This window comes from Trematomus bernacchii, unplaced genomic scaffold (genome assembly GCF_902827165.1).
Source record: "Trematomus bernacchii unplaced genomic scaffold, fTreBer1.1, whole genome shotgun sequence".
Lineage (NCBI taxonomy): Eukaryota > Metazoa > Chordata > Actinopteri > Perciformes > Nototheniidae > Trematomus > Trematomus bernacchii.
In genome coordinates this window covers 4,508,569-4,527,297 of record NW_022987616.1, presented here as the reverse complement: position 1 = coordinate 4,527,297, position 18,729 = coordinate 4,508,569, and the positions used below count along the sequence as shown (strand labels likewise).

Below are 18,729 nucleotides of genomic sequence, written 5' to 3'. Positions count from 1 at the left end.
GCTCTTTGACCTCTCACCTCTGGCTGTCAGCAGCCCGGCTCGCTAAACACACTAAACCTGAGCTACGGCAAGGGGAAAGGGAAAAAAAACCTGCAAACACACTGCCATGCACGTAGCGGCTAAATCACAACTGAGTGCTCATGTAAACACACACTCGTTCAAAAAGGTAGTCCCCTGAAAAGGAATAATTTAGGCAGTGTGTTCCATTCAGTGGAAAAACTAAATAATGACCAGAACCTTTATTCAACCCTAAAAATATAAGGCACTTACCCAAAGAAAACACCAGCAATTTTTAAATCTTAGCAAGATGTATCTTTGAGTGTGTCTCTGTATGTGAATTCCCAATGAGAGTGTGATAGACCAAATGAATGCTGATAAACACCAGCGTATGTCGTGTCAAAACAGACAACTTGTCAAAACGACATGCTAACTAGGTCAATCACAAAGTTTAAGGAGAAACTTTGGAGTGGAGCTTTGGTTTATGCACATCTCTACGTGGATGTCTCCGCCGTGTGATAAGCTTCTGAACGAATCTGCGGGAGGGGACCTCCAATATCGAAGGTATTTTTAAATCAATGAGCTCTTAAGTGTATCTCAGTCTCAATGTGTTCACACATTGGCACGCACACAACACTCGGCGCAGACAGAATCCCTACTGACAGGCAATGACAAGATAAAGAGAGGGAGAAATAAGGGGGGAGAGGACGACAGGAGGGGGAGAAATAATATTTGAACAGTCGGAGGTGGGGGGGTGGTGACGGGGGATGAAAGGGAGAAGTGGCAAGGCAAGAAAAGAAATTAGCAATAAGAGAGATCAAGAGGGAAAGCAGGGAAAGAGAGAAAAATCAGTAAGCCATTCTGATGGTTGTAAAGCATTGTGAGTGGGACCAATGTTTGTCCAACCTTGAAGGCTTCAGCAACCTTCCACTGTACATCACTCTCTGCCTCCTCACAGTTTTGTTTGCTTCATGCCCTCAGCCACCCTTTGCCAATTTCAAATCATTTGGATTCTTATATACATGTATAATGCGCTTTATAGAGGAACTATGAGTGCATACTTTTCAAACTGGAGCCCCCCGTAGGGACAGAGGGAGACACACTGTGCTGGAGTGTTAGCAGTAAATAAAATGATTGGACATCAGACACTGAACTAACATTCAGAGATCTTGTTTTCACACTGCATCTTATCTTAAGCACATAGAATTGAAAATGAGCAACACAACAAGCTCTCACAAAATGGAACAACAAATGCTTTTTTCCCCCTTCTCTTTTGCTTTGAAAACATCTTCATGCAGATTTGAATCATTGATCAGCCCCTGAATCAAACATTGTTTAATTGATTGTGCTGGGTCCGAGTGAACCATCACTTGTAAAGTCCTTAACCTTCAAATGACAAAACTATTCTGGTTTTAAAAAAGCAAAATAAATAAAAATGAATGGCAACAATTACATTTAGTGGCTATATAATAATTCCTGACCAGAGATCAGTCTGTTATGAATTAAAATCTCAACCCATTGGCTATCTCCCTTTATCTGAACGTCCCTTCCTCCCTACATCCTGCAACCTCCCCTTTCCAAGTTTCTCACACTAAATCCATCCATCCATCCATCTCCCTCTATCCCTCCTTCCCCCTCCTCCTGTATACATTTACGACTTGCACATTTAAAAGAGAAGCCTCCAGAGAACCGTGCAACTAAGTGACTTTAGGTTTTCTGAGATGAAGCGGATCATCTCGGAGACAAAGCCCCTCGTCATGTTAATGGCTTCACTTCTTTCAAGGTCCACAATGGGGGAGTTTGGAACAGTTTAACCACATGTTAAAACTACGGCAACATGTGGCCATTGCATGACGACAATATGTGTGAAGTTACAGAGGAGATGGAGAACATGTAAAAAGATACAGATAAATGACGAATAAAGGGATTAAGAAGATATAAGAATTTGTCACATTTTTCCTTTTCTAACTAATGGACTGTTCATGCTCTGATTATCAAATTCCATGTTTGGTCAAGTGTGTTTTTTTTTATGATCCAATCCCGAGAGCCATCAATGATAACGAAGAGAAAAAGAAATATAGAAACATTTTTGCACTGATTTCTAAAACGCCCTTGAACTCAAGTAAGACCAATGCTTCCTCCTTCCTACTTCAAACCCCCTCTACTTTTCAAGCAGTTTCATTGAATTTGATGTAAAAACTCAAATTAAAAGTGGATTACTCTCCAGAAAAAGCAAACTGCTTTCCCATTCTTCCTCCTAAGTGAGAGCGGGAGAGAATGAGCAGAGCACATTTCACGTGAAGAGAGGGTGTTGACAGTATTTGTTCAGCTGTGCTAATGTGACATTTAGCGCTGCAGAGGAAAATACTTAGCACAAAAGTTCTCTCAGCTTCTCTTACAGTAGATTCAAGTGGGAGCAGCACACTCTCTTGCTACCACTGTCCGTACAAAATTGGAGTGAAGTGTACGTACGTGCGTGTGTGTGTGCGTGTGTGTGTGTGTTTGTGTGTGTGTGTGTGAGAGCGAGCTTGTAATAGATCAGAGAAGGAGCATTGTGGTGCATAAAGCAGGGCCAGATGTGGAGCAGAAACCAGATCCCTGGACAGAGTGTAATGGTCCATCTGATGGCTTAAGCAATCCAAACATGAAACACACAACTTCACACACACAAATACAGTACACGTGCATGCATACATAAAGTATAGCTAATTATATACCATGTACACACAAGGATAAATGAGGATTTGACCAATCGTGCATGGTTGTACAGTAGCCTTGTGAAATCTTAATGCTCCTATTCTGCAGGATAATTACATTTCACTACACCAGAGGTCAAAAATATGCTCTAAAATGTTTAATTAAAATATGTTACTTTATCAAAGCACATTTGCTGTCATATAACATGAGCAACAAAGGATGTAGGTCTTATAAATGAGCACGCTATAAACTGTGAGACTGCTGTAACAATAGCCTCAGTGAAAGCCAACTAAATCCTGACCCTTACCCTAACCGCAGAAATATTCTGAATTGAAGTCAGTGAACTGCATGAACTGTATCTTGTGTGCTGCTTTTCTTTTACAAATCCAAGCCCTTAAAATTCACAGATGGCTTAGTGAAAAATATCTTTCCAACCTGGTTATTTGAAGGTTAAATTAAAAACCACTGAGCGCTAACATATGCTTTGGGTATATCACAAAAAGGGCAGAGCATAAAAAAAGTCTAACAAGCAATAAACCATATGCGATGTTTGAGTAAGTCCTAGCTTGGGAAAATAATCTAATTTCTGCAGAACAATCCAAATGTATGACAAGTTCGTCAAAAGTGTGTTTTTAATAAGGCTCTAAATATCAGAACATCCCATTACACATTATCTCAAACCTTATTATCAGCAGCATTGTAGGAATAGACAATGCCTGTCACAGTGAATATTACATTTGAAAATTGAATATTTAAATGAATCCGTCACCTGCACGACCCTTCTTATCAGCCCCATTGTGGGGAAAGACAATGCATTACATTAAAGTGAATATTATATTTCATCTCCATGCTGTGGAATATTTCTGTTTAACCGTTTCTTCCTGACATTGTCCACTCTGTGTCGAGAATGTTTCTTGACCTTGTGAGCAAACGAACTTGCTGATAATGTAACGGTGTCAACAATACATGGCCGAAAACCGGGAAGTCAAATGTGCTCGTCTGAAACTAAAATACGTTGATTTAGTTTAATATTTGAATGAAGACCTTTCGGTAGAAACCAATTACCTTCTTTTCAGCGGTGTGACGTGCATGTGTTAGCTCCTGCTGCAGATGCTTCCTCGCTTTGTTGGCATGGTGCAACTGCTCTTGGATCTGCTGTTGTTCCGTGTCCAGACTCTTCCTGGTTTGATCCAGGGTTTCACTTGTCGTTTGTAACTGAGGGCAGAAAGATGAAGAATAAGTACAGTATGTGTGCTTCTAACCTCCTCCAAACGCAGTGAGAGGGACAGTTAGTTGTAGTGAGAGCTGAGGAAGAGAGGCACACAAAGAGAAGAATGGACAACGGTTACAAGATACAAGCAGGAGAAGGACATGATGGTGTAATTTAGGGGAAGTTTGTCATCCTTCTGTCTCCATAGCGGTGAAAGGCACATCATAAAGGCTTTGTGCCAGGCAGGGGAACCATACAGTTACCGCTTTGACTCAAGACCAATAAAACAACTTGACTACAGATCATAAAGTCGTAGGACACAAACTGTAGTGAATCTTAAACCTTAGGACAAGACACGCTGAGAGCAGGGGTCCTTTTTCCTTTGAGCTCCACATCAGAGAAGAGAAACACTATGCTATTGTTAGCATTGGTCCTTGGAAAGAACCACATTTCTTTAAACCACCTGCACTACAATTAAATAATGCTGGAAATCCTATGTACAGTCACCTTGCTTTTTAGCTTGAGTCATACTTTTAAAATACATCTGCATAAAAGATATTAGCACTAATGAGTAGCATGCCTGAGACTTCTTTGTGCTTTCAATTCAATTCCTTTATTTATCCAGGTGAAATCCCATTGAGATCATTGATCTCTTTTTCAAGGGAGACCTGCAGCAGTAGGTTCCACATGAAGACATACAAACATAAACAACAGAACAACAAAAGGACATCATACAGCAAAAATTACAGGGATTACAATTTACATACCTATCCACATGTACAGGTACCAACAGCATCTGATTGTGTAGCATCCAACCGAGCTTTAAAAACATGTAGTGGCACCAGATTGGTAATTTTCCATTCTTTTTGCAGACTGTTCCAAGTCAGTGGAGCTGCACAAGCGTCTAAGACAGTCCTAGCACTTGGCACATTTAATAAAACCACAGCATGCGATCTCAGGCAATAACTACTTTCAATTCGCCGAGAGATCAGGGAGCAGATATAAGATGGTAGTTTATCCAACATGGCTTTGTAAATGAACATGTACCAGTGACTGAGCCTCCGTACAGTAAGTGATGGCAAAACCGCCTTGGTATACAGTGTACAGATGATGCTTTAAATAATAATGTTTTAGAAAAATAGGCATATATGTTGGAAGTAATAGCCATACAACATTATAAATGAGACTTTTATAATACCCATTTACTTTCATTCATATGGAATCTTCTTTGATTTTGTATTCTTCATTCACTGTCAAGGTTTGCAAGAAAAAGAAGAAGCCAAGGTAACGCAGAATGAGTACTTGATATACAACGTTTTCTCGGTGAATTATCCCTTTAATTTTGAACTTTGTCACTCCTTGTATAGTCAGAATAATATAGACTGATATACACAAGCATTAGATCAGTAAAATATAATGGAAACCAATTTACTACACTCACACCTGTGACACAGAGTATGCAAGGTGAGCTCAAGTACTTGAAGAAATGGGAAAATAGAATAAAATGCTTGCCTTCAATCTGCTTGCCTCCTCCAGAATACATCAATGATGTCAGTGAGGTAACAGGGAAATTAATTTAGTGTTAGAAAAGTAAAGGCATAGAGTCGGCATCTAAGAGAGTCTTTCAAGTGTTCCCTAAGTCAAGTAACACGCTTTATGTTGAATATACTTTATTTAGTTGGCTGCCGGGCACCCGCAACTCTGAAACACCAGCAGATGAATGACTTAGCTTGGTCAAGGACACAGTAAATGGGTTCATTTAAGCTTAAAACACATCACCGCCACGCTCGGCGCTGATATACCTAGAGGGGTGAGAGAAGGAGGAAAATAAGGAGAATACAGTGAGAGTGAGACAGAGAGGGAGGAAATTATAAGAAGGAGAGGAAAAGGACAACGAGAGAAACCTAAAGGCCATTCCATTCATCATGCCTATGACTCTTTAATGTTCCCATGCATTACCATTGGTTCTCATTGGGGCGAGGGTGAGATTGGACAAGGGAGATGAGACAGGAAGGACAAGAAAGCAAGGAAGAATAAGAAGATAAAAGACCAAAGAAATAAACCAAAACATTTAACCCATCCTCCACTCTCTCTGCTAAGTGATATTCACACGAACATGGTTCTTTATTGTACAACCCTCTGCGGAGCTAAGATGGTGGCGATGAGTTATTAAATATGGAGAGAGGGCGAGAGGGGGAAGGCGGAGGAGGGGGGGGGGGGGGGTGAAGAAGGACGGATGATTAACTGTGAATGAAGTAAAAAATGAGGAGAATTCCCCCTTGTACCTGACTGGATTTGATTTAGAGAAAGGTTGCCCAATTCTGTTCCGTATTTAAGAAGAGCGCCCCCTCATATGTGTGTGTGTGAGAGAGAGAGTGAGTGTGTGTGTGTGTGTGTGTGTGTGTGTGTGTTACCTACTTTGCTCTGCAGTGAAGACAGGCTTTCTTTGAGCTGCGTGTTGTCGTGGAGCAGCTGTTGTGTGTGTTTCTCCTTCAGAGCCAAGGTTCCCTTCAGAGAGTCCTGTGTGGCTCGCAGTCCAACCACATCCACCTCTCTCTCCTTCATCTAACACACACATAAAACAGAACAATATGTACGTATGAATATATACTACTGCTGCAGCATGTGCGTTTTACCTGTCTACGCAAACCCCAAAAGTAGCATGCTTGGACGCACCCTTTCACATTACTATGATATTCTGTCTGAGAATAAGGGATGTCGATCAAAATATGTTGATTGTGGAGAATTTACATTATCATAATAATCATGAATGTCCACAAATGAGTGACTTGAAAAAGCAGCTTAGGTAACTATCATGTTAGGGAAGTGAAAACACATAAAATATAAAAGGAACCAACATGTAAGAAACAACAGACTCACATAATATTGCTTTTGTTTTTATGTCGTCATCCTTTATTTGATTTTTGATTACCTTGTTTTATCATTTATTTGTGTGGAGCAGGGTGGACCCAAATGCAGGAGACAGGTAGAATTAACAGAAACTACCTTTGGCTTCATGTAATCCAGCGAGAAACCGCTTCACTAAGTGTTGCACGACATACAAAGCCCTGACAAAGACTAAGAGAAAACGAGGACTTAAGTACAAGCAGAACTAATGAGGGTATGCAGTGCAGGTGTGCAGGGCTGATGGGAAACAGGTGAAACTAATAAAGCCAGGAGAGACAATCAAGCAGGCGGGAGAACACACAGGAAGTAAGAACAGACATGAAACACACAGGCCGTTTCTCAATCTCGAGGAAACTGGCTTCCAAGCCAATATTTCAAGGATGCTACGTCATCAAGTGGCGCAGCAGGACCGTTCCAATGTCCAGCATACTTGGAATTCCACCGAGGCCGCGTCCTTGGTTTGGGGGAAATTTCGACGCTGCACATGGGTAGACTTCGCGTCCTTAAAATCCCCACAATGCTTTGCGCACGGACCAATTTCCCCAAATCTGTGGTGGAAAATGTAAGGCGGGGCCTCTCATATGACGCACACCTGCACACTTGCTAGCCTGTTCCACTCTTCGTTTTCCGAATGCCAGGAAGGATTCTTGCCTAGCTTCTGAAGGAAGTGACTCGGAAGACATGTGCTACCAAGCAAGCGTACTCGCGATTGAGAAACACCCACAGGGTGCGTCTCACTTCGGTTATTTTTCATTTCCTCGCTCCTCGGGCTCGGTATCACCGGAAGTTGATTTGTCTGCGCCATCTTGAGTAGCGTCCCAGTGGCCTTATTTTTGCCGGAGGACCGAGGATCGAGGAGAGATAACGGAGGAGCGATAATTGAGGAACTACCAGACCATACTCCGGTGAAATCCTCAGCCACTCGCCCCGCCCCCTTACTGTGTATCGCTCACTGATTGGACGATGCAGCGCATGCACTGATCTGGCTGCTGTCAGACGATCAGCTGTGCGGCGTCATCACAAACGAACGTCGCTTCGGAGGAAACAACGTCCCATTGCTCTGCTTCTCGTGGTTTCCTTGCGTCTCTCCATGCTTCCCTGGTCGCAGGGAAACAACGCAAGTGAGGGACGCAAGGAATCCATTTAACCGAAGTGAGATGCAGCTATAGTAAAATCTTCAACATAAAACAGGAAAGTAAAAACAAGGACCATGAGAATATTTGATGCAATCAAAATATGAATCATAAATACTTGTTTCACCCTACAGCGGGGACATTTACACTTTAACAGCAAAGGGATAGGCTAAACAAATAATTGTGTTTCTTAATAATTCTAGTTTGTTGTAGCCATTTTGAGAGTTTTAAGCATATTTTGATGATTAAGTTAAATATCGTGAATAGAAATGATTTGAGACAGAATAATTGTGACATTATTTTCGAATCGTCCCATGTCTACTCAGGAGAGCAGAATAGAGCTGTCACTAAGTCTGAATAATTGGCGAGATGACCCAGTTAAATGGTGGTTTCATGTCAACGTTAATAGCTTTTTCATACATTTTACATTATGATTACTTATTTATGACTGTATTGATATTTTTTTCACTTTTAAGTATTAAAGCTGTGCACTTCTACACACCTCTTTGCTTGTTCAGGGACCATTCCAATTCTTGTAACACTTGAAACCATCTTGGATAAGTATAAGAATATATCTAGCGCCAAACATCTTTGTAACGGTCTCCTGTGTGCAGCAGTGGGGAGTCTGTCCAAACATGTTGTTGGCAGATGTACTAAAGATAATTCCATGTGAACAAAAACTCTATCATGTTTGTGTGAGGTCCACTGGTCTGTGATATTTAGTTTGACAAATGTTCAAACTCCAGTCAAACCATTGTAATGTGATATTTATAGTAGAATGTAAAACTGACACATCAATTACTCTTATCATCAACATCACAAATTGAATTGTTACCCATCAGCACACAAAATTAAACAAATATTTATATACACGCAAATGACTGTACATGAATAAGTGCTTGAGTAATTATCAGGGGAAAGAGGGGTTATTTCTAAGGAAGCAGACAGGGGTTGAACTCTTCACCCCGTGCATGACTGTGAGTGTGTGTGTGGGCCTGTGGTTCAAAACTTCCATCCAAATCAAAGCCCCTTTTCATTAGCACTGTGTTATATGAGTCCTGTGTTAGATTAGCAGGAGGCAGACATAGTTACAGTACACACATGCAAACACATTTATATATACATCAGGGCTGTGTATCTGCAAGAATGTGGCGATACGAGGGGTTACAACTCAATATATTGTGATTCATTGTGTGTCTGTAAGCAAAGACGCTTTTAATAAGAAAAAAATAAGGCAAAGGTCACATTTCAATATAAAAGTGTGTTAATATTTCTTTCACCCCTAAAGAGCTATCACCTGACTTGATTATTTAAGATGAGTGAGTTGTGAATCAACATGTTTTTTTTATCCTGAGCAAAATTGGGTTTTGTGATTAAATAAATACTATATAAATACAAAATAAAATTCAATAAACATAAGAAGTGAAACGCAAAAAAATATCAACTTAAATAAATTCAAATAAATATAAGAAGTAAAATGAAAATGTCCATAAGAAGAAAATATAAAATATAATTCAACTATTTGTATACAAATAAGAAGTTAAATAAAAAACGTGCACATTCCATCCTTCCATTCCCACGTCAAATCTGTGACCAAATCGGCCTTTTTCCACCTGAGGAACATTGCCAGACTCCGACCGTCACTCTCGGAGTCGGTTGCCGAAACCCTAGTGCATGCATTTGTCACCACCCGCTTGGACTACTGCAATGGTGTCCTGTTCGGGGTTCCCAAAAAAACCTGGACAGGCTCCAGTATGTCCAAAACTGTGCTGCTAGGGTACTCACACACACAAAGCCGTGGCAGCACATCACTCCCACCCTCATCCACCTACACTGGTTGCCGGTCAACTCAAGTCCCGTATATCGTACAAAGTACTCCTCCTTACCTACAAGTCCCTCCATGCCCTTGCCCCCCAGTACCTATCGGACATCCTTCGCCCACATGCCCCACCCCGGAACCTGCGGTCCTCAGACTCTGGCCTGCTTACCACCCCCCGCACCAAACTGCGAACCTTCGGGGACAGAGCCTACAGTGTGGCAGCCCCCACCCTCTGGAACGCTCTCCCTGCGGAGATTCGCAACATCCCCACACTCGACGCCTTCAAAAGGGCCCTCAAGTCCCATCTGTTTGCCAAGGCTTTCGGCCCCTAATCGATCTGTTGTTTTGTCTGTCTGACTTTTGTTTGTTATGTTTGTTTTTGCTATATTACTTGTAAAGCGACCTTGGGTCCCTTGAAAGGCGCTATATAAATGCAAGCTATTATTATTATTATTATTGTACTATTAAATAATGTGTATATTACAATACATATGGTTGTGTAGAGTACAGTGTCTTTCCTACTTTCAGATACTCTGTGGTTCTGCCTTAGCACAGACCCACACCCACCCCCCCCCTCTCACTGCCTCCCCCACACACTCTGCAGTATATACATCATCCAACCTATTGTAACATGGAGCTAAAGGTGGTCTTTTATGCAGTTAACTCATCCAGAGCATGGCTAATGGATGGTAACAATTATAAGCAATGGGGCAGCCATTATTGCAACACTGAATTAAAATGACTCTTTTTATCTTGATACGCCACTAGGTTCAGTGTGACTATAGGGAAATAAAATACGTTTCACAGGACTGAGACAATAATAAGTGTGAATTGCAGCGCTTCAACCAGGTCCAACACATTTCAATAGTTTGGTAAAAGTCTGTATGTTAACTCGTCCATAGTGCAAGAGGGACTTAATGAATAATTATTACTAAGAAAGGAGCAGATATTCTATGCATTTTGAATATTATCATCATTACTGTTGAACCAAGTGAAGGTAATGATATATCCTCAAATCCAGCTACTGTAACTGTTTTATTGTACTTACTTATGACAATGAGTTATGTTAATACTTCATAAGCAATAGACATTATATTCTGTATATTTAAATATGAACTAAACTCCTATATTGCTACCATCAATCTATATCACTATATATTTTTTTAACTTGAGGGATATGCATAAGTAAAAAAATAAGCTTGAGCAACTTTGAGGATAATAATATACTGAGATGAAACAATGTTCTTTTTAAAGGCTTTTTGGGCTTTTTTGACATTTGTTGGATGGTAAAAAGTCAGACAAAACATAGGGAAAGAGATTAAATTCTCCACAATCCTCCTCACTGTATGGTCACTGGTATTTATCCATAGGCAGCTAGTTAAAGATCACAGTGTCTGTGAAAATCCCTCCTATATCCCAAGGTCTTTACGCCAGTGACTTTGAGAACTCCCTAATATTGTTACATAATGAATACATTACGGGAGACTTTTCTCATCTCCAAATCTGCCATCATCAGAGATGATTAAAACTTCCCATGTGGTCTGTGTGGAGTTTAAATTCTCCAATGGGGGAGTATGAGACCCTCGCTTGAAGTCCCGGCGACAGAATATCAGATTTGTGATTTTATTTCAAATTAGTGCTTAAGCCTTGGACTTTCATATTAGTAGAGTCCCTATTGAGATCTGATCAAGTCTCATTACTTTAGCAATTAAGGTTTCACCCCTATAGTCCTCCCCTCCGCTCCTGCCCCCCCCGCCTCCTCCTAAATTCTCCTCCTCCTGTCTCCTTTTCCTTTATCCTCTCCTCCTAGCCATCATGTGTTTTTAGCCACCGAGGCGGAGGAGGAGAGGAGAAAGGGAGAACGGCTTGCGCAAATCCTTGATTGGCGAAAATCTATCCTCCATCTAGGATTACGAATAGAAATGGAACATTTGAGGACAAAATAAGGAGGGGTGAGATGGGAAGAGACCGAAAAGAAGAAAGAGAGATTGAGAGTGAGAGTGAGAGATGTGAGTTGCAGAGTTATGGGCACACAGAGAGAGAGAGAAGGTGGCTAATATAATTGAATTAAAAAGATGGAGCGGGGCCATTTCTAAGCAGGTGGGAGTGTGGAGTGAGAAAGAGCAGGCGAGATATTAACTTCTAATAAAAGAGAGATTAGAAAGTGGCTAGGAGGACTGCTCTGTCTTTACCTGTGGGAGTGGCGGCCCCCACATAACCTTTCACAGCAATATGCACACTGATATTGGGCGCAATATTCCGAGCATACCACACACAGACAGACAAAAGCATATACACAACTTCCATGGTGTCTGCATCCGCACCTAAGAGTATATATAGACATATATAGGTGACGGTGACATTCTCACACACACACACACACACACACACACACACACACACACACACACACACACACACACACACACACACACACACACACACACACACACACACACACACACACACACACACACACACACACACACACACACCACACACACACACACACACACACACACACACACACACACACACCACACACACACACACACACACACACACACACACACACACACACACACACACACACACACACACACACACACACACCACACACACACACACACACACACACACACACACACACACACACCGTGTGACAGCAATGCATTATCAGCTCTCATTCAATGATCCAACAGGCGCCTGGCATCAGATAATGAAGACGCAGCTCTTTTGGAAGCCTCTGCTATACAGACAATTAATTAACTAATTGGTCTAACGAGCTCGTTAAGGGCGTGCTTTTTTGGCAGCCGGTGTGAATACATTAACGAGGCTAATTCAATGAAACAGGTGCAGATTTCACAGCTGCCTCTCTCAGGCGCACACACACACACACACACAAATCCTACAGGTGTTGTGTACATGCACGCTCCATTTGACTCTGATGTCTTTCTCAGCGAAACTTTGGCATTCGATCAAAAGCGTAATGATATGCATATCATGCGGCCGTGTGTACTTGTGTGTGTTTCACTCGGTGCTTGTGCCTCAATGGGCCGCTGTGCCTTTGAATCCAAAGTACAGCTCAATAAGCTTGAGCTGCTTTGGTAATCTGTATAATTGAAAGGGCATAAAACAAGTGGGTGGAAAACGTATTGAAGCGCTATGATAGGATACTTAAAACAGAATCCCAGGGGTCAACCAGTAATGTTAGCCAAAGCTACACACGCAATACAATTCTTAATTTGTTCCAAAGCTTTTTGAAAATATACAGTGTGGGTGTTTTCACAATATATTATTGGGTAGGTAGAAATAATGATTTTGCCAGTCAGGATAGATGTATTAACATGTGGAAAAGAACCCTGTCTTTTAGCTAAATATAAAAACACAAGTAGTTTGGGTACACTTCTTAGCTTTAGTCTTGCTGTATTCAGCTCTTCAGTTAGGTGGTTATTTCTTTCCTCTTTCTCCTCCATCCTTCTCTCAAATAAAGTGCCGAGCCCCCCCCCTTAAAGACTCCATTTTGGCCTCGGCCTGTAACACAGTCATGGGTTAATATTCATTCACCGTCATCAACTGTAGACAAAGCAATGACATGTGTATTGTAGTCACTCAAGCTCCTTGGGAAAAATGACAATGAATCAAATTCTGATTGACAATGCGTGGAATTATCCTCATAAGAAGACAAAATTGCAATAAAATGGCAAGAAATTAGACACTGATTGTCTAGAATGCTGCCATGACTTGAAATTCTACACACACACACACACAATATAGACAATACAGGTATTACCTGTACATATATAGTGTGGGTGGGCACACATAGATCACACACAATCATAGAGTGGGACTTCTGATGTCACAGGGCGTGATGTTTATGTGTGTTTGTAAATGTATATGCATGGCAATTTGGTGTTTGGTTTGTTATGGCAGCAGCTCCATTAGAAGCTCCCCCATTGGCTGACTAAAGCGCTGAGGTCGCTGGTTAGCTAAACTCCCATGGAGATGATACCACTGATTAATTTCCTCCTTCTTCACCCCCCTCCCCCATCTCCATCCATAAGTCCACCTTCCTTCCCTTCCCCCAGCCCCTTCAGCCACTGCTGAATATTAAATCAGTCCCTTTTTTAATTTCCAGATAACCACGGTTCATTTTTCTCCGAGTGTCATATAGCCATGACATGGTGTAGCAGCCTATATATTAGGGATGGCTGATGTGATTTATTGTTATTGTTATCTTTCTTCCATTTACTGCCGGTGTGTCCTACTGTACGCTATGCATGGCTAAATCATTACATCCACGTGTGGTACAAATATCGAATAACCACATTAGTAATTTGCAGTGTAATTTCCTATCTCCACAGTGCTATGTTGCCGCCTTCAGAGCCTACAAGTCTTTGTTTCACCAGAACATGAATATTGCCCTGTGGTGTTTTGTATGGCGTTTGTTTCCTGCTGGTTTATAATTAAGTCTGTGTTTGACAGTACATATGTTTGTGTGTACACGTTGGTCAGGGAGAAGGAGAAGAGAGGTAAATCTATACTCCTGTAGTGTGTTTTATAGCGATTTTGATTTTTGCCACTAACACTTAGAGGCTAATGTTAAAGAGGGAACTGACACACACATAACAAATACACAAGCAATCCTGACAGCAGTCCTGCAGCTTGAACTATATATATTTTAGGGCTATCCATTCGCAATATGGCATACTGCAATTCTCAAAACGCAGGAGGTGTAATCGTTTTAAAATGCGTAATGTGTGTCCAAACACTAACTTTAACCTTGACCATCAGAGTAATGAAGTAAAAAACATAACTGCATCTCAGAGAAAATAAATGTTTTTTTTTTACAATTTGTTCAACTCTTGTATATATATATAAATATATTTATATACGTACATGTGTGTGTTTTAGTATTCTATACACATATGCACACACAGACAGACACACACCACAGACGTCATCACTCAATGTCCCAGCAGCAAATTCAATCTAACAATCTGAGTGGCCCCCTCTGAAAAATCTCTATGCCTCCTGCAACCCCCCCCCCCCCCCCTTCTAATTCTGGGTCTTCACTAAATCACATGATGTTTTTATTTACCAACCTGCACACCTGCCTTTACTTCATCCTAATTCAAAACACTTGCTGACTAGACGCAACCACAAACAACCTGTGTGTGCTCATTTGTGTTATTGTCAGTGTGATCAAATATTTATTTACCCCTATATTTGCGCACAAGTTAACACTTCGCTATCCTATCATTATGCTTTGTCCTACATCCAGACTTTTAACAACAACAGCTGCTCTCAGGTTTTTTTCTTCCCTTGCATTGTTGTGCCTTCCCATCATCATATTACTCCACATCACCTGCTTGCATAGCCTGGAACCTCGCCCAGGAAACTGGGGAAGTGGGAAGTGATTTGGAAAAATGAGGGCAATAAAAAAAACACAGGGATGAATGGAGAGATGTGATATAGGGTAATATGCTAACCCAATCAGCGGGCTGCTGTTGCCGACAGTATAATCAACATATCGGCCTAATGTCATTACAGCTATATGAGAAATAATATTGCGTGAAATGATATTGCCCGGCGCGTGCACGGCCATGTGGTGCACACATGGACGAGCTCACACGTCCAGATGTATGCATCACCTACCACTTCCTGGCTGAGTCCTGCACACACACACATGGGGACACAAAGACATACAATTCTGCATGCACCCACTGCAGACAAAACGACTACCTATTTCTGTGTAACAACCATCAGTTGTGATTTTCTCATAATTTTAAAGAAGGAGAGAAATTGCCATTGAAATGAAAAGATTCCACTTGTTCAAGACAATTAATTACTTTATGATTGAAATTGATTAGATACATTTAAAAAGGTGGTATTATTTGACCACACTGACAATTTCTTCCATGTATTTTAGGATACGACTTTAAAGACTACAACTAGGGTTATGGGCACACAACTAGGGTTTTTCACTACGCGCGCACACCTACATCTGCATTTTTCTTGCATACACAGACTGCCCGATAGCTCTGACACAAGAGGATAATAGTTAGTGTGTGGCTTCCATATCCTGAATGCATGAGGCCGCTGATGGCCTCTATTGATGGACACTGGCGTGAAGCCATCACTCAAGTTATGGAGCTTTAATTGGAGACAGCATAAAAACGATAAACCAAGAAACATGCATGGCTGAACAGCCCAATGTAAACCATTAATCATAGCGCAGGCAAAGACAAGTGGCCGCCACATACACACACACACACACACACACACACACACACACACACACACACACACACACACACACACACACAGGCAGGAGGGTACACACAGGCAGGAGGGTGCACACAGCTGCAGAGGCACACACCAGCTGCCCTGCACCACACACCTTTCATTTGTGTGCATATTTGCGCTCACACACACACACACACACACACACTCAGATCGTGGCAGAGACAAGTGTCCCAGTCACATATTCTCATGATAGATGACCCATTTAACTTTGATTTCTGAGAGGAATGAGCTCGCCAGCGATACTGGGTTACCACACACACATACTTACTCATTCATAATACCCAAACATAGATACTATACATTGGGTACATACTGTATATGAACTCACAGTTTTTCATTTATTTTATATGTAAATAACAGCTTGCATTATTTTGTTTACACATGTATTCATCGTCTCTCTCTCTCTCTCTCTCTCTCTATGCCGTGCTCGGGCACATACGCAGTGCCTACTTATTTGCATGAGAAGGGTTATAATATGGGGATGATTTGTGATGCGAGCAATCAGAAGTGAAGTAATTCATCAGCGGTGGTGTCTAACACACATCTCCACAGGTCATAAATACAAATCTACACACACCTGCTTGTAAAATCTGCACAATCCCACAGAGGAGAGAATAAATCAGTAAAAAGTTGGCATGAAGACCGTTAATAACACAGAACGACACAAATGTGCTCTCACACACATCACACGCTCCACAAATACTTGGATTAAAAAAAACCTGACACATGTTTGGATTTCATGTAGGCCTCATTACATCTGTAAAGTCTGGGATAAAGGCACATGTGTTTGCAATATGAGTTTGTTTTAAAATGTTTGTTATGTGCAAAGCTGCTTATGTGCCTAAAATAAATGAAAAATGGTTTTACAGTGTGTTGACATGTCATTGTTTAATATCATATCATGACTAGGTGAGCTGATACTAGAAAGGGGAGACAAATCATCATCTGAGGATCCTGGGGTACTATCCTCAGCGGAAATGGAAATAGATATGGGATGGCTAACGTGCTAAAGTCTCTCAGGAAATGGGACGGAAAAGGGTTAACGTAGGCAGCACGTGACCTAATGTGAGTATAGAGGTTATTCGTCCAATGGAAAGCGAGTAAAAGCACTGAAGTAATTCAAGGTCTCAAGGCCGATGGGTTAAACAACTCAGGCTGACGTGAAACCTGAGCAAGGGGACACACAAATTAAAAGCATTCTCTGTCTGTACCTCAGCCTTATGTTATTGTACAGAAGTGTGGCTGCTGTCAAAATATAAAATCATTGTTCCAGCTTGAGTCCCAGGAGCAATTCATTTTGCAAACTGATATTGCTGTAATCCAGTTCTTTTCTTATTTGGGTCTTGATTGCAAATGTTCACACCCCAAAACAAATTGCACCCCCACCGAAGCCACTGTCCAGTGACATATTAGACAGTGTTGATATTTAGACAGATGGATGGTGCATTAGAAGGATTCCAAATACACACAAACAGGAACAACACACGCACACACACACACACACACACACACGTTCCATACAGCGGTTGCAGCCCCTCAGCGCTCCTCTGTCCTCACATGCTTGGTTTCCCCATCTAATTGCTGCCATTCGTCAGTGTGTGTGTGTGTGTGTGTGTGTGTGTGTGTGTGTGTGTGTGTGTGTGTGTGTGTGTGTGACTGACGCCAAGTCCTCATGTACTTTGTGTTATTGTGCTTCTTTTGTGATTCTGTCACTGTGCATTTACAAACAACTGTGGTGAAAAGAGAGAAAGTAACAGGGAAGGAAGAGAAAGAAGATAGAAAGACAGAAATATGTGGAGACTGAGAAACACACAAACAGACACACACAAACAGACACACACACACTCACACACAGAGCTGTCACAGTGCCATAGGGCATACTAAACCTGTCAGCATTTAAACCTGCTGGCTTGTTCTGTGGTTTGCCAAGCGGAATTAGTCTCACATAATATGCCAGCCTCTTTATCGAAATCCAGAAACACCTACCTAAGTTATACGATATCAATATATTCACACAAACAGAATCACACACAGTAATTAATTTGTTTGTGTTGTTCTGTCTGAAGAGTTTTAACCACTCTACTCTAGAAAAGCAGTTAAATATCAGGTAAGTAATAAAAACGTCCACATACTTATCAAGGTACAAAATCCTCAGTATTGTTTGATCTTACTTAATTTAACTTTTTATATAATTATATTTATTACATATTTTTGTTTTATTATTGGACATTTTACTTTATTTTTTTATGTTTATTTGAATATCTTTATCGCACATTCTTACTTTAACTTTGTATGTTAATTAAAATATTATTATTATTATATTTATTTTTCTTTTATTATACATTTGACTTCTTATGTTTAAGAAATATTTATATAATTTTTTATTATCTTTCATTGGACATTTTACTTATAATTCTTATGTTTTTATAAATATATTTATTTCTTTTATCTCTTAATTGGATATTATTACTTTAACTTCTTATGTTGTTTAAAATATATGGTTTTCTTTTATCTTCATTCATTCATGCAACACAACTCAATTTCCCTGGGGATGAATAAAGTATTTTGATTATGATCCTGATTATGAAGCAAATCAAAACTCTAAGTGCGTTAAACAAGTTAATTGCAACTTAACTTGACCTATATACTCATACTCA

The 18,729-nt window shown here is 40.8% G+C and overlaps 1 protein-coding gene across 6 annotated transcripts in view; it reads right to left on the bottom strand.

Moving 5' to 3' along the window:
* Positions 1-18,729, bottom strand: part of LOC117483896 (trichohyalin-like) — a 95,900-nt gene that overhangs the window by 43,518 nt on the left and 33,653 nt on the right. For all 6 annotated transcript variants that reach the window (XM_034132225.1, XM_034132224.1, XM_034132226.1 and 3 more), the window contains exons 8-9: positions 6,323-6,469; positions 3,760-3,909 (exon numbers count right to left, since the gene is read on the bottom strand). In XM_034132225.1, the coding sequence (XP_033988116.1) occupies positions 3,760-3,909; positions 6,323-6,469 (297 nt within the window). The remainder of the gene's footprint in view (positions 1-3,759; positions 3,910-6,322; positions 6,470-18,729) is intronic.